Below are 15,210 nucleotides of genomic sequence, written 5' to 3'. Positions count from 1 at the left end.
AAAGTACAAAATGTAACAAAAAGGAAAATATTATGAATTAACAAAAGAAATTAATTCCTAATGTTTTTCTTTGCATTTTCAATTTATTGTGGTTTATTAGCATGACAAAACATATATTTGTATGTCCAAAGTGTTTGCAATATAAACAAAGCTAAGGAGTAGTAATATAAAATAAAATTAATTAAATTAATGCAGACTACTCTTATTAAAAAGTAGTCAGTAAATAACACATATGGAAATAATATAAGGAAATAAGGAAAACATTATGAAAGTAACTACTAAAAAAATAATTATGAAAATGTAATTCTCTTTTTCTCTTTCAATTTCAGTTAATTGTGCTTTACTGACATGACACAACTGTGCAAATTTGCATCACCAAAGTGTTTGCAGCTTAGCTGTGTGGAATGAAAAAGTGTAAATTAAGTACAAAACAAAATCTAGAAAGTAACATTCAGCAAATACAAAAAAAAAGAATGAATTATGAAGGCTTAACATTAAACAAGAGTAATTCATTTTAATTAACTTACTCTCACTTTCTCTCTCTTTATTTTACTCTTCCTTTTCTGAATATAGATATAACAGTTTACAGACGATTTTTGAAAGAACACATTTTCACTTTATTTATTTTATTTATTGATGGCAATATAGTTTTAACTTTCAGAAACTTTCAATTTGGTCTTTCTTATTTTCTCTCTGTCCAGGGGATGAAGAGAGAGATGGCATGTCAGCAGATGTCTGTTGACTTTATCAATCAGTGTGAGCTGAAGCAGGTCGGTTTCGACTCTCACACCCGCCGGTACAAACACACTGCGTTTGCTGAAAGCCTGGGACATGTCAGTCTGCGCTGGCTTACTCTACAGGCTCGCCTGAAAATACAGGTGACTTTATTAAGTTTATTAGTAAAAAGTACACAGGTAACCAACACAGATAAACATTTATTGTAATGTGTTTCACAGATTCTACATGTTGAAGAACAGGTGAGGATAAGTGCAGAGCGAGATAACAAACTACACCTCCTGCAGCGCTGGGTCAAAGGTCAAAAACAATGGATGCGATTGGCTGAAAGACCCATCAGTCGCTCATTTGCTGAGAGGAGCCTGAAGGAATGTGAAGTGAGTCGCTGATATTTTCTGGTTGTGGAAACTGATTATGATTATAAGTCTGCATGAAAGAGAGGTTGCAATAGTCTTTTCTTCCCGATTGTGATATATATCTGGGTGAAATGGGCTTAAGGAAAAAATGTAGAACAGGACTTGATTTTGTCCATCTGGAATTGATTGGATGGTTAGGATGTCGTGTGAGTGACAGGTTGTCCCGCCTTTGCGCCAGTAAACACATCATTAGAGATGAGATGTCTATGCAAGAAGATTAAAATTATTATAATGATTAAAATAATAATAATGATATGCATGAATAAATAATTTGAAATAAATAATTCATGATGACTAAAAAGTAAAAACTTTTCAGTGTTTCAGTTTTTATTTAAATATATTTAATTGACATTTGATTTTCAGGAACTGAGGGAAAAGTTGAAAGACAAATTCACTGAACTTACTGAGCTGGGAAAGAGGAGACTTGCCACTTATGAAGAGGACAGGGATGAAGACTTCCTCTCAAAAGCTCAAAATCTCTCTCAATCTTTGACAGACCTTTCTCAACAGGTATAGAGTCAGAAACTTTCTGTGACTCAAAACAAAACTCTCATTTGAGTGTGTGTTTAACTTTAATAAGGAATTTAATAATAATTTGTAAATTTGATTAATTAGAGTAAAGTCCTTGGAAATACCCTGAGGGAGCTGTGTAAGGTGTGGTCTCAGTTTGAGAGTGGGAGGAGCCAGGCAACTGTAAACACAATGAGGATCTGCCAATCACTAGAGTATTACCACGCCCCTCTGCCCTCCCTCTCCGCCCTCCAGAACAACATTGATAAGCTACAGGTGCTGTCAATCAACACAGTTTTTAATTTCTAATTCTGGTCATAGTATGACGACATATTATCCCAGACTAAGGGTACTTTTACACGACAGCGATATGCTTAACGGAGAAGTGTTTCCTTTGAGGTTTCCGCGTACAGACGACCCCATTGTCACTGATGACCAAAAACCCTGTAATTTGGTGCCAGGCCATTAGATGGCGATGAAACACTGTAGACTGAACACGTAATACGCAGGTGAATGACGTCATCGTCTTCAGAGATTCGCGTTTTTGTTGTTTAAACGGAGACCTTTTTCAAAAACTTCCCCTTTGAAACGCGTTTTTAAACGTTTGCGTTTTGGCCGTTCATTTACACGACAACGGCATTTTTGGTGCCTGAAAACGCAAACTTTTAAAAACGCGTTTCAAAGTGGAAGTTTATTTTCGTATAATGGTGTCGTCTGTACACGGAAAACTCAAAGAAAAAACTTCTCTGTTTTAACTTAAGCATATCGTTGTCGTGTACAGTGTACACTTACTCAACTGCATGTTTGAGCTGCTTTTTACTGAAAGCAACTTGCACTGATAGGCTATATCTTAAAATTTGTCAGTGCCATTGTTTTGTCTCAAGATGCACACCAGTATTTTTTTTTTTAAGGCATGTTTATTAAAGCTATTTAATTTAAATTAAGGCCTAATCCTATCTTAATCTAAGCCCTGACTGTAAAACCGGGCCATGATGTTACATTTGATTGTATTTGTTAATTATAATTTTTTATGATATATAATCACAGGTTTTAAAAGCTGACGCAGAGGAGAGTGACAGACAATGGGAGGATCTTAACAAGACAACGTCTGTCCTTATTGGTGGAATTAGCACAGACTCTGCCCAGATATTATCTGAGCACCTAGAAAAAGAAAAAGCAAGGTTAAACTTCACACATCTCAGCAAAACAATGTGAACGTGTATGTGAATGTTCAAGCTCATTCACCTGTGTGTTGCTCTCTAGGTGGTCAGAGATGAAGGAAAAGGTCATACACACCTTGAAGAGGTCACACAGTCTTCTGAAGGTGTGGCAGAGATACTCGGATGTGAGAAGCACCTGCTCAGAGCAGCTCCAACGCCACAGAGAACAGCTTGCCATGCACAACAAAACACCTACTGACAACAAACAACTCGCACACAGCATCGCAGAGATGAAGACTGTGAGTATAATGCAAATTCACAGACAGTCTTTTGGGCTCCACTAAAGTATTTCACACACTTTCTCATTGTCCTTATTTTCTTCTCTTAGATGTTAGAGAAAGGTTCAGAGGCTCTGCAGACTGATGTTCATGAAATGCTAGAAGCGTCAAAAGATCTGATTGAACAGGTGGACGATGAAGATGCTGTTTTCATCAGATCAGAATGTCGTCTGTTAACACGAGGTTACCTGCAGTTAGAACAGACTCTGAAAGGTCGAATTGAACACATGCAGGTAAGACTCATATACATTAACATCCGTGTTTTAATAAGCCTGGAAGTGTTTAAAGAATAGTTCACGTTGTTCCAAACCCATTTCCCCTTATTTTTTCCACTGAACACAAAATTTGCATAGATTATCGTGATCAAAAACACCATAATAGTGGCATAAAATGACCAGAATAATAGTCTGTCTTCTGAAGCCATAAAGGTGACTGTTACGGTTCCTTCAATTCAAGCTATATGTGTGTGTCCAGGAGGATCTTGAGCAATTTCAGGAATTTGAAAGGTTATACGAGTCCCTAGAAACACAATTACAACAGTGGGAAAGCAAGCAAAGGATGGACAGCGAACACACAGACGTATCTCAGGTGATAAACTCTCAAACGCATAACTCAATAACATTATTTTATTGAAGACATCCCCAGTATTGAGGGTTTCTGTGTTTCCTCGTCTACAGTTGGGTCTGATGGAGATCAGTTCTCTCTCTCCTGATCTGGATCTACTAAACACACTCAGCTACAGGCTGACCCTCAGTGACGCCGTGACACAGAAGCTACAGCACCTCAACAGGAAGTGGGCACAGGCCTCGGCACATGCTCAGGAGAAGTGCAGGTGAGACTAATGCTGCGTTCCAGTCCAAAATTGTCATGCCCTTCACTTGCTAACTTCCCTCCGTCTCGTTCACTCGGATGTACGTCATTGCGAGTGCCACCTACTGGCGGAAACTGCAATGGGCTGAATTGGAACGTCCTAAGACCTTGATCACTTGGAATCAGCTATGTAGTTGATTTATTATTTACATTTGTTTTCCCTTTAAGAATTTGTTTAATGCAGCATCCAAATGTATATATGGTGTTTGGGTTGTTTTCAATTTAAAAAAGTGGAATTAATATATCATAGAGTTGTTTGTTGTGGTGGTGATTAGACGAGATATGTGGTGACGTCACAATCGTACTGCATTGTGGGACATATAGGTGCCTGAAGTGTACATATGAAGTAGACTCGCTCCCTCGGTCAAAATCGAGGGAACGAGGGTCTGTCCATCTAAACTTCCCTCGTCCACTTCAGGAAGTGGAACACACTTCAAAATGGCGGCGGGGATTCCCCCGAGGGGAAGTGCTTAGGGAAGTTCGCAAGTGCGTGTCTAAAAGTGGACTGGAACGCAGCACCAGTGTTGGGAAAATTACTTTTAAAAGGAATGCATTGCAATATTGTATTACTCCCTAAAAAAGTAGCTAATTGCATTATTTAGTTACTTTTATGGAATGTAATGTTACATTACTTTTGCGTTACTTTTTCTCACCTGGGCTGGCCTTGCTTGTTTGTTTTTTAATAACAAAAAAGCCCCAAAAAACACCAAAAGTGAAACGATTAAGCCTCAGGCTGAACGAAATGCAAATTCATGCGTGTACAATAGAGGGCGCAGCTCAAACAAACCTTTCAGCTGTGCTGCAAATCTAGACTGCAGAAGAAAGTTCAACACTCTTAATTCAGCAATAATAAAAAACATTTTTTTTGCTTATTAGTATGGTTTAATTCGATCATTGAAGGTCAGCAACAAAGACGTGGGTTAATAAAATGACATAAAGTGCACTTGTATTATTTAACATAGAATATTACGCAAACCTGCAATAATAAAATGAGTTTGATTTACACTGTTTTTATTCATTTTGAGGAATACTAAATCTGTATTTGTGGAGGTGAGATGAGTAAATGTATGGTCACATTTAGTTTAGAACTACATGTTCACACATGCGCACACAACGCCTCTGCACTTACTCCAGATTTCTATCAACATGGGGACAGAAGAGGTGTCTGTCTATAAATGGGAAAACAAAGTGACTCATATATTTTTATGTAGGTTTAAAAGTAATGCGTTACTTTACTCGTTAGTTGGAATAAATAATCTGATCTCCTAACTCGCGTTACTTGTAATGCGTTAGCCCCAACACTGAGACTAATATCATGCTAGTATCAGGTCCAATATACAAGTATTGCGTGTTTACTATATGTGTTAATATGTGTATATTATGTGTGTTTAGTGAGTTGCAGGCAGCTTCTCTCCATCAGCAGAGCTTTGAGCAGAGATGTGAGAGCTGGCTGGCTTTCCTACAGCGCATGGAGGACAGTTTAGCTGTAGAAATTGCATCAACTTACCCTGGACTAAGAGAACAGCAATGCACGCACCAGGTACAACAATCACACACTTAAATGCTGCTCATATGGATCATAGATCATCCGATTAACGTAATTAAAACCGATCTTCTCTTCTAGTGTTTTCAGGCTGAGTTGTCTTTAGGCCATCAGATCCTTCACTCTGTGATCAGTGAATCTCTCCTCCTGTTGCAAAAGGGAGATGTGGAGGACAGGTGACGATTCTCTGCATGTTTCTGTGCATTGTTTAATATGATCTTGTATTGCTTTTTGAGCTCTGCTTGTGAAATACACTACTGAGAAATTAATTGAATTAATGAATACTTTTTAGTTCAGCAAGGATGCATTAAATTGATCAAAAAGTCATATGTATTAGAAAATACTAAATAAGATATTTTTTGTATATTTTTGTCAGCATATATAATAATTATAAGCAAGATTTATTGTGCACCAAATTACTGGAGTAATGATGCTGAAAATGTAGCTATTAAAGGAATAAATTACATTTGAAATATATTATAATAGAAAAATGTTTGATGTTTTGAAATAATGCATTTGAAAATATATTACAATATTCCTGTTTTTGACTCCAAACTTTTGAATGGTAGTGTAATACTGTATTTTATAATTTCATCATAAACACATTTTTAAAAAATGACCTGCTCTCATATATACTCACAGTGATTACTTGTAAGTTATTTTTAAATAACCACCCTGCGTGTGCCCTCAGGAGCGACTTCCTGTTAAAACTGGCCCAGCTGAGGGAGCACTGGCAGGGGGCGGTGCAGAGAGTGGCTCAACGGCGTGCTCTAGTGGAAGGGCTCATACAGCAATGGCACCTTTATACACACACAATGCACAAACTCCGCAAACTTCTCACACTCACACACACACTCCTGTCCCCTACCAGTCCCACGCACTGTAGCGTCCTGCAGCTGCGCCTCTTGCTGGATGATCTGAAGGTAACAAGTTGATTTTTAAATATCACTATCATCAATGATGAAGACAAAGTAAAAAAAACACAGCAATTTTGTGAAATATTACAATTAAAAATAACATATGTTTCTATCCATTTTTATCCATTTAAAATTTTGCAGTTATCTCTTCTGGTAATAATTCTCAAAAACTTGATTATTGAAATATTTCTTATTTATTTTACATCATAGCTTTTCTTGTTTGTTGTTGTTTTGTTTTTTTAATGAATTGATTTATTCTGTATATACTATAATGATGTACTGAAACCTTAGCTTGCAATTGGCAGTGACAAAATATTCAGTTTGTTTTTTCTCTCTTTTTTATCTCCCCCCTTCACTCTCTCCCTCCTCTCTCTCTCCCTCTCTGTCCCTGTGTAAAGCGAACAGAGCTGTTGTTTCAAAGGTCGATCTCTGCGTATCTGTGTGTGATGGAGGTGGGCAGGCAGCTGTTCTCAGTCAGTGACACGCAGACGCAGATGCAGCTGCAGACAGACCTGGCTGCTCTGCAGGAGGACTGGGAGCAATGCCAGTGCATGCTGGGAAAAAGAAAAACCCTCACGTCTGACATCATAAAGGTAAGATGGTTTGATTAGGTGTGAAATGGGATCTTTGAATGAGCTAACTCTTGTGTTTTATTGCTTAGCTCTATAGACATCCTGTTCCACTCAGCAATATTTATCCTTATCCTTATTTTGAAGGTCAAAGGTCACATGGGAAATCCAAAAAGCCGAATGGGTTTGTGTGATCAGACTTGATTCCAGAACAGGGTTCTTATGATCATGGAAATCTGGTAATATTAGGGAATTTTAAAATTATAACTTCCAAACCAGGGAAAGTAGTTGTTAAAAAGTAATTGAAAAGTCCTTCATTTGTATATACAATATACATATATTTAAATTAGTTCGATGCTTAGCTGTGACATATTTTATCATCTTGAAATGTATCTTTGTTAGTGGAAGCATTATCCTTATCTAGTAATCACAAACAAACAGAAAAGTTTTTTCTAGATTCCAGATATCATATCTGCATATCAGCATTTATGAGGGTAAAGTTTATATAACAAAACAGCTCCAGAAAAGTGAAACCCGCCCTTGGAGTTTTTATGATTTGATTTAGATGGAAATAGCAGGTCATGGATTGTCACCCTGATGAACACCTGCTCAGAGCCTGTCAACTGTTCATCCCTTTATGGACGCGTCTAAAAAGTGTTTCACTTTACCAGGAATAAACTCCGCCAGTACATGCTCCCAGTCCAGAAAGTTACAGGACAACACAAAATGTTGGATTTTTGTGTGTAGAAAAAGGTGATGCTGTATTATGTGTTATGTTGGTTTTGTGCAGGAATGAGTCCAGCTGAGTTTGACCTACATTCCCTTTGATTCCACAGCTGGACTAATCCAGATCAGACATTTACAAACACACACACACAGACAGAGAGAGAGAGACACACACAAGCACATTCATTTTAATATCAGTATTCCTGACTGTTTTTGACCTTGATTGTAGTTCAGATAATATGAAGACATAGAAGATAGAAAACATAATCAGTGTATGTGTGTGTGTTCATGAGTACATTCACTTGTCATGTGCTCAAGGGTTTACAGTAAAGCCTGTCTAGGGATTTACAGCTCTCCCTGCCTTTCTGTCTCTTTCTCACAGTGCATAGTCTGTCTTCATTTCTCATTCATCACCTTATAAAATGAATGCCAGTTCACAGCACTTTCCTCTGCGCAGTATGTGTTGTTATAATAGGGTTTTACATGTATTATACTGTATGTGAGTTGTGCCTTGTGTGGACACATGGGTTTGAAGCAGTGAGCTTGTATTCCAGTACAATACAGTGCAGTACAGTAGTAACATGTAGATCTGTGTGTGTTTTGATAACCCTACACGTGTGTGTGTGTGTGTGTGTGTGTGTGTGTGTGTGTGTGTGTGTGTGTGTGTTTGTGCATGTATGTATGGTGTTTTCATTGCCCTTAGTGTTGGCTTAACTTCTCATTTGTATCTGATCTGAGACATTGGTCTGATGTAGTGCAAACTGACCTACCACAGTGGATATCTGGACACCTGTGCATATGTTTGTGTGTACAGTTCTACCTTCACATATCCATAAGCTTTCACTGTTTTCTCTGCATTATTTTTGGCTTTCCCTGACTGATAAGAACTCTGGTCAAGCCCACACCAAAACAGAGGCTTACAGACACAATATTAAATCAAGAACATGTCAGAGCATTAAAGCAGCCTTTATTGCATATGTTTTTTTATTTTTTTACAGAAGTGGGAGACCTGTGAGACCAGACTAGCAGATCAGGCCCAGCGCCTGGATGAGCTACGAGCCAGACTAAAGCAGTCGATCCCAGATCAGCAAGAGGAGATGGACGAAGAAAGCCTCCTCGTGAAGGTACACTAACTCCAAGAAGAGAACTGCACTGTAATAAACTTAATTTTAATGGTAAAAGTCTAAAAATAAAAACCTACGGTGAAAAATCGAACCGGACATTTTTAACTTGATATAAAATACTGTTAAATTACTTTCTTTTCTTTTTTTTGGAAGTGAGAAAGAACAAGTCATGTTATAATTTACAGTGGAAAAACCATAATGGACATTCCCAGAATTTCCTGTGTGACAGCTCACATTTGATGGTTTTTCATTGAAATAACTGTTTCTTAGATTTATTTTATTTTATTGTGTCCTTGTTACAGTGTAATTATAAATTTAAGTACCATGTAATATTAATTAACTACGTGTACTTACAATAGGGTTAGAATTAGGTTTGTTGTAGGGTTAGTTGCATGTAATTATGCATAAATTATAGTTATTACTATAGTAACTACATGTAACGTGTAACAAGGACACTGTAAAATAGTGTTACCGTTTTTTCTTATCAGTTATGAACACTGGGTTGTCTTACATCATATACTTAAATTTATGTTTATTACATTAATTTAGTGTTATGTTTGTTACCTCAATGGTGTTTTATATTTGTGTGCATGACACTGCATGTACGTCCTATACAATATTGTATTTACCTCAGCTTGTGGAAAAGCTACTTGTGATGAACTTTGATTCATCATGTGGCTTTCTCTTTACCACCTTTTTTTTGTGGTTGTCAGTATATTATAAATGTACATCATTTTGTCTATAAAAGAGCAATATAATCATAATAAAATACTGATAAATACTGTAATAAAAACACTTCAACAGTTACCTATAGTAACAGTTAGCAGTTAGCCTGTGCTTAAATCCCACATAACAGCTTTTGTTTGTGTTGCATGACACTTTGGATTTCCCTTCCTCCCTGCTATATTCAGCTGTGATCCTCCTCCCTCTCTCTCTCTCTCTCTCTCTCTCTCTCTCTCTCTCCTCTGCCCTCCCCCTTTGTCCTGTGGGCTTTAATCTTGTTGGGCCAGAGGGTGAGAGAGAGACTGCGTGAGTCAGAACTGGGACTTGTGGCAGTGTGTGTGTGTGACGGTGGTGTGTTATGTTATGCAGGAGGTTCAGGATTGTTTAGAGGACTGGGCCGTCAGTCTTTCCGAGCTCAGCACCATGAAGACGGACCTGTCCCAGTACATCCTTACTGATGACGTCCTCCTCCTGCAGGAGCAAGTGGACCATCTGCACTGTCAGTGGGAAGAACTCTGCCTCAAGGTAAGACACACAAACATGTTTACCTAGCAAACATACCCCATAGACTTTTGTATATTATACAATACAACTATATAATAATACAGTATCTTTGAGAAGGTCCCCATCTGTCCTCAAAAGGAGGTTTTGTCAGATGTAGCAAACTTCTAGTGACTATTTTATCGCAAAAGTATAGCTAAGTAAACCCATGCACAGTTATTTTGCATAGTTATTTTGAATACTATTTTTGTACACTTTCATTTAGAGATGGAGGAAACAGAGCAAATATAAAGCCTACAGGAATCTTGACTAAACATTGACTGCTGTTTGTAACTCATTGAACTGACTGGTAAATCTTGCCGTGTGTGTTGTTAAAGGAAATATTTAACCGTATAATTGTACGTAGTTTTGAGGTGGAAAAGTTAAAATACTTAGCATCCACTGCCATACACAGCATCCAGATTTAAAAACATGTTTACCTAGTTATCTAAATGAAGACATGCATTTTATTGTTGTTTTCTAAAGTTAATTATAATTATTATTTGATTTGATTCATTCAGTCAGTCATTCATTCATTCATTTATTTATTAAACATTTTACCTTTGAGAACATCCTGGATGTCCTCAAAGGGATGTTTTGTCATATTTAACTTTTGGAGACAGTTTTGTCCTAACTACTGCTAAGTAAACCTACACACACAGACAACCTGCTCAATGGAATTCCAGCTATTTTAAATACAATGTTAGCACACCATCAATACCCAAGAAACAGATGTGAAGATTTGTTTCAATGTTTTTTAATCAGTGCTCATTGATTCAGCTGGAGTCATTGTTCCTGTGAAGTTTATTGATGTATGATGTTCTGGTGTCTATGATCCATATATTGATTTACTTTCTGAACCTGTGCCTCACTCCCATGAGGTCTCGCTGCTGTTGAATATGGTGCTGGATCAGTCAGCTGGAGTCTCCTGGGGTCATGTTTTGGGGTGGGTAGGGGTCTTTGACACTGGAAGGAGAGAGCAGATGGTAGAGAGTGAAGGACACAGAGAAAAGACACAGAGAAGTGAATAGAAACGGGAGTCTTTGGCTCTTTGTTTTGGAAATCACCCCCAGTGTGTGTCTGTCACACGCCGGAGTGTGAGTGTGTGTCTGTAGGGGGTGGTTGTTGTGGAGGTGTTGCCTGGTAACAATGAAGTCCACAGCTGTTGAGTTAGTTTGGATTTTAAAACTTTCTAGTGACAAGGTTCATAGAGATGTTTTGGCTGGAGATCTGATTCTTTGAACACAAATACACGGGTCCTCTGTAACTGGAATACCCCGTAAACTTTAAGAGTATTCATGTTTTTACTTTCCACATTAACCTGTGTGTTTTAAATTAAATGTAGTCTCTAATTTATTAATATGAACCTGTAAACATGCAGTATATTTTTAGATCACTTACTTTTAAAGTTAAATTAATTAAATGAAAAGAAAAATGAATAACTAATTTCTTCTAAAACTTTATTTATTTATAGGGTGTGTCCCACAAAACCATTTGGTCCAGAAATCAAAATAAATTTGATTTTGCAGTAAAAATAAAAATTTGAATTCACATAATTTTTATGATAATTGTTCCCAGTAATACACTCTCAACATGTTTTTATTTTGAGGGTTGTTGTTTATTTGTTTGTTTTCTCATTACTGAGATTACTGTGATAATTTTTCTGTATTACAATAAAGACACCTGTAATAAAAAGTTTTTTTATTTTATTTTTTATTTAAATCAGTACAAAAAGCAGTACAACAATACTTAATACATAAAGTATTAATTCTACCATTTACATTTTTTCTAATTGCATTATGGTGCTGAGAATTGTGTCTATTCTTTATTGAGTGCAAAAAAAATCTGAAATAATTAAAAGTAAATTTTTATAAAGCTAAATATTAGTTCTTTTTTTTTTTTTATTTTTTTTTTTTCATTTTGTTGTAAAATATATGACCTGCACATCATTTAGTCAGATTCCCATTCTGTGTGTGATGCTGTCTTAGAGTATCTCATATGTATTATTTCTCTCTCTCTCTCTCTCTCTCTCTCTCTCTCTCTGCCTCTCTCTGCAGGTGTCTCTGCGTAAGCAGGAGATTGCTGACCGGCTGAATGCCTGGATCATTTTCAATGAGAAGAATCGGGAGCTGTGTGAATGGCTGACACAGATGGAAAACAAGGTGGCGCACAGCGCCGAGCTCAGCATCGAGGAGATGGTGGAGAAACTCAAGAAGGTGAGACAAAAGTCTTCCATCACCCAGCCCAAACCGCCTCGGATACACGGTACTCTCTGCTCTAGCATTACACTGTATTTTGCTAAACCTAAATGGAAGAGCAGACATTCCACATTTATTTGCTTTAATTGCTTCCTTTCCTATTTAGTCTAATGTAAGCAAGCAAACAAGAGTATGGCAGTAAATAAACTCATTCCTCGCCCCCTTTCACACAAATGCTCACTCTACAGGACTGCATGGAGGAGATCAACCTCTTCAGTGAGAATAAGACGCATCTGAAACAGCTGGGAGAACAACTCATCACTGCTAGCAACAAGACCAAAGAGACAGAAATAAATGACAAGATCAAGGACATCAACGACCGCTGGCAGCATCTGTTCGATCACATCGAGGCCAGGTGAGACCTTAGAGTAACCCTGAGCATGGTCATGGTTAAATACACTAAATCAAGGCTAGAATGTGACCATAAAATGGTCAAACATCAGTAACTTTGCTGGATTTTTAGGTTTGGGTCATGTGATATGAACTGCTTGTATAGAACTTTCTAAGATATATCTGTTACAGCCGGCTCTCAAGCTGCAACAAAAAGGAGACCAGACGCGCCAACTCTCAGCAAAACATTTATTGTAACGCAAGCGAAACCAACATAACATAATAAAGAAATGTGTCAGGGTCGAACAGGACAGCAAAACGCAGACTGACGAAATCCATGCCGGAGACCAAACGTCCAAAAGAGCCACTTCACGAACAGTCTCCACCGCATTTATTCTGCCTCCAACAAGTGTCAGGTGTGTCGGCCACGCCCCCTCCAGACGGCACCTAAAAACATACACACCAACCACACCTCTACGTACAGCCTAGGCTGAGACGTCACACACCCCCCCTTGAAAACCCCAAAATCCATAACAAAAAATAAGAAAAAAATTAATCAAAACACAAACATTAAGGATATCAAATAACATTCATGAAGAACTTTTGACATATAATTGAGAAAACAAACTCGACCCACTAATCCTTCCATCTCACCTACCCAACATCTTCATCCCCCGCAATCCGGATCCTAAAAGCAATTTAAGGTGATAAAGAATATAGTAGGGAGCACAGGAAAAGTCGATAGCATCGTAATCAACAATTACATAGCCACATCAAACGTGCGAGACAACGCATCAGCCATGACGTTATCAACCCCTCTGATATGTTGAATATTCAAATTATACGGCTGTAGAAATAAAACCCACCGCATCAAACGCTGATTAGGGCTTTGCAATGAATGCAGAAATGTCAGAGGGTTATGGTCCGAGTAAACCAGCACCTCTGCGCCTCCCCCCACATAGACGTCAAAATACTGTAGCGCCCAGATCATAGCCAAAGCTTCTTTTTCGATCACCGAATAATTCCTCTGATGTACATTAAACTTTCTTGAAAAGAAACATACAGGGTGATCCATTCCGTCTCGATCTGATTGCAACAAAACTGCCCCCGCTCCTACGTAACTTGCGTCAACCTGCATTTTAAAAGGCTGATCAAACTTCGGTGCCGCGAGGACTGGGGCTGTCGTCAGTAACAATTTTACATTGTCAAATGCCCTTTGACAATTAACAGTCCACTCAAATTTCGTGGAACCTTTCAACATATCTGTCAATGGGGAAACAACAGTGGAAAAATTAGGGCAAAAACTCCGATAGTAACCAACGAGTCCTAAAAACCGCATCAGCTCCTTTTTAGTCGATGGAGGAGGAAAACCTTCAACCGCTAAAATTTTAGCTTGGAGTGGACGTACCTGGCCTTGTCCCACCTCCTTCCCCAAATACTTCACTGTGGCCTGGGCAAATTCACATTTCGCCAAATTGACTGTTAGGCGTGCTTCAACCAGACGATCAAACAATGCCCGTAAACGCTGAAGGTGCTGCTTCCAAGTTTCACTAAAAATAATAACGTCATCCAAATAAACAGCACACCCCTCCAACCCCAGAATCACCCGATTCATTAATCTCTGAAAGGTTGCCGGTGCATTTCGCAACCCAAAACTCATAACAGAATACGAGTATAACCCTGAGGGTGTAATAAAAGCAGTTACCTCTCGGGCACGTGTTGTTAATGGCACCTGCCAGTACCCTTTCAGGAGGTCCAGCTTACTCACAAACTTGGATGCACCAACTTGGTCAACGCAGTCCTCCATGCGAGGAAGAGGAAACGCATCAGGCTTAGTTATTTTGTTCAACTTTCGATAATCAGTACAGAATCTGTGTGTACCATCTGATTTTTTCACCAACAAGCATGGCGATGCCCAACTAGAAAATGAATGTTGAGCTATGCCATTATCCAGCATATACTGCACCTCAGATTCTAATACTTTCCGTTTCTCAAGAGGAACTCTATAAAAACGCTGTCGTATTGGTAGCGCATCACCAACATCCACATCATGATGTATCAGATGAGTCCGCGATGGCACATCTCCAAACAACTTAGGAAATTCAGCCACTAAACACATTAATTCTGATCTATGCCCGTCCGACAGATGACTTAGCAAACTCTCCAAATTCCCAAGTGCTTCAGAATTTCTTAGACGCGGTAACAACTCACTATTTCCAGGTGCTTTCACATCCTCCCCAGTAACATGAGACTCCTCAAGGACTGTGACGGCAACAGAAACAGGGCTTATGTTTACCTCAGGGCTACGGGAGAAATAAGGTTTAAGCAGATTAGCATGACACAGCTGGTTTGATTTTTTCCGATCAGGAGTAGCAATAATATAATCCTGTTCCGAAACTCTCCGTACCACGGTATAAGGGCCAGAAAATTTTGCACAAAATGGAGAACCTA

At 38.4% G+C, this 15,210-nt stretch overlaps 1 protein-coding gene across 1 annotated transcript in view; it reads left to right on the top strand.

Annotated features, from left to right (window-relative positions):
* The window catches only part of syne2b (spectrin repeat containing, nuclear envelope 2b), a 107,322-nt gene that overhangs the window by 69,849 nt on the left and 22,263 nt on the right, over nt 1-15,210 (top strand). Inside the window, exons 98-114 of the mRNA XM_084092661.1 lie at nt 702-878; nt 957-1,112; nt 1,515-1,661; nt 1,767-1,937; nt 2,709-2,842; nt 2,925-3,120; nt 3,210-3,392; nt 3,634-3,747; nt 3,837-3,991; nt 5,422-5,569; nt 5,654-5,748; nt 6,264-6,495; nt 6,888-7,082; nt 8,783-8,908; nt 10,001-10,156; nt 12,229-12,387; nt 12,618-12,784. Of these exons, the coding sequence (XP_083948787.1) occupies nt 702-878; nt 957-1,112; nt 1,515-1,661; nt 1,767-1,937; nt 2,709-2,842; nt 2,925-3,120; nt 3,210-3,392; nt 3,634-3,747; nt 3,837-3,991; nt 5,422-5,569; nt 5,654-5,748; nt 6,264-6,495; nt 6,888-7,082; nt 8,783-8,908; nt 10,001-10,156; nt 12,229-12,387; nt 12,618-12,784 (2,711 nt within the window). The remainder of the gene's footprint in view (nt 1-701; nt 879-956; nt 1,113-1,514; nt 1,662-1,766; nt 1,938-2,708; nt 2,843-2,924; nt 3,121-3,209; nt 3,393-3,633; nt 3,748-3,836; nt 3,992-5,421; nt 5,570-5,653; nt 5,749-6,263; nt 6,496-6,887; nt 7,083-8,782; nt 8,909-10,000; nt 10,157-12,228; nt 12,388-12,617; nt 12,785-15,210) is intronic.

Source organism: Abramis brama, assembly GCF_963993115.1.
Source record: "Abramis brama genome assembly, chromosome: 19".
NCBI classification, from domain to species: domain Eukaryota; kingdom Metazoa; phylum Chordata; class Actinopteri; order Cypriniformes; family Leuciscidae; genus Abramis; species Abramis brama.
This window is presented reverse-complemented; position numbering and strand designations above follow the sequence as displayed.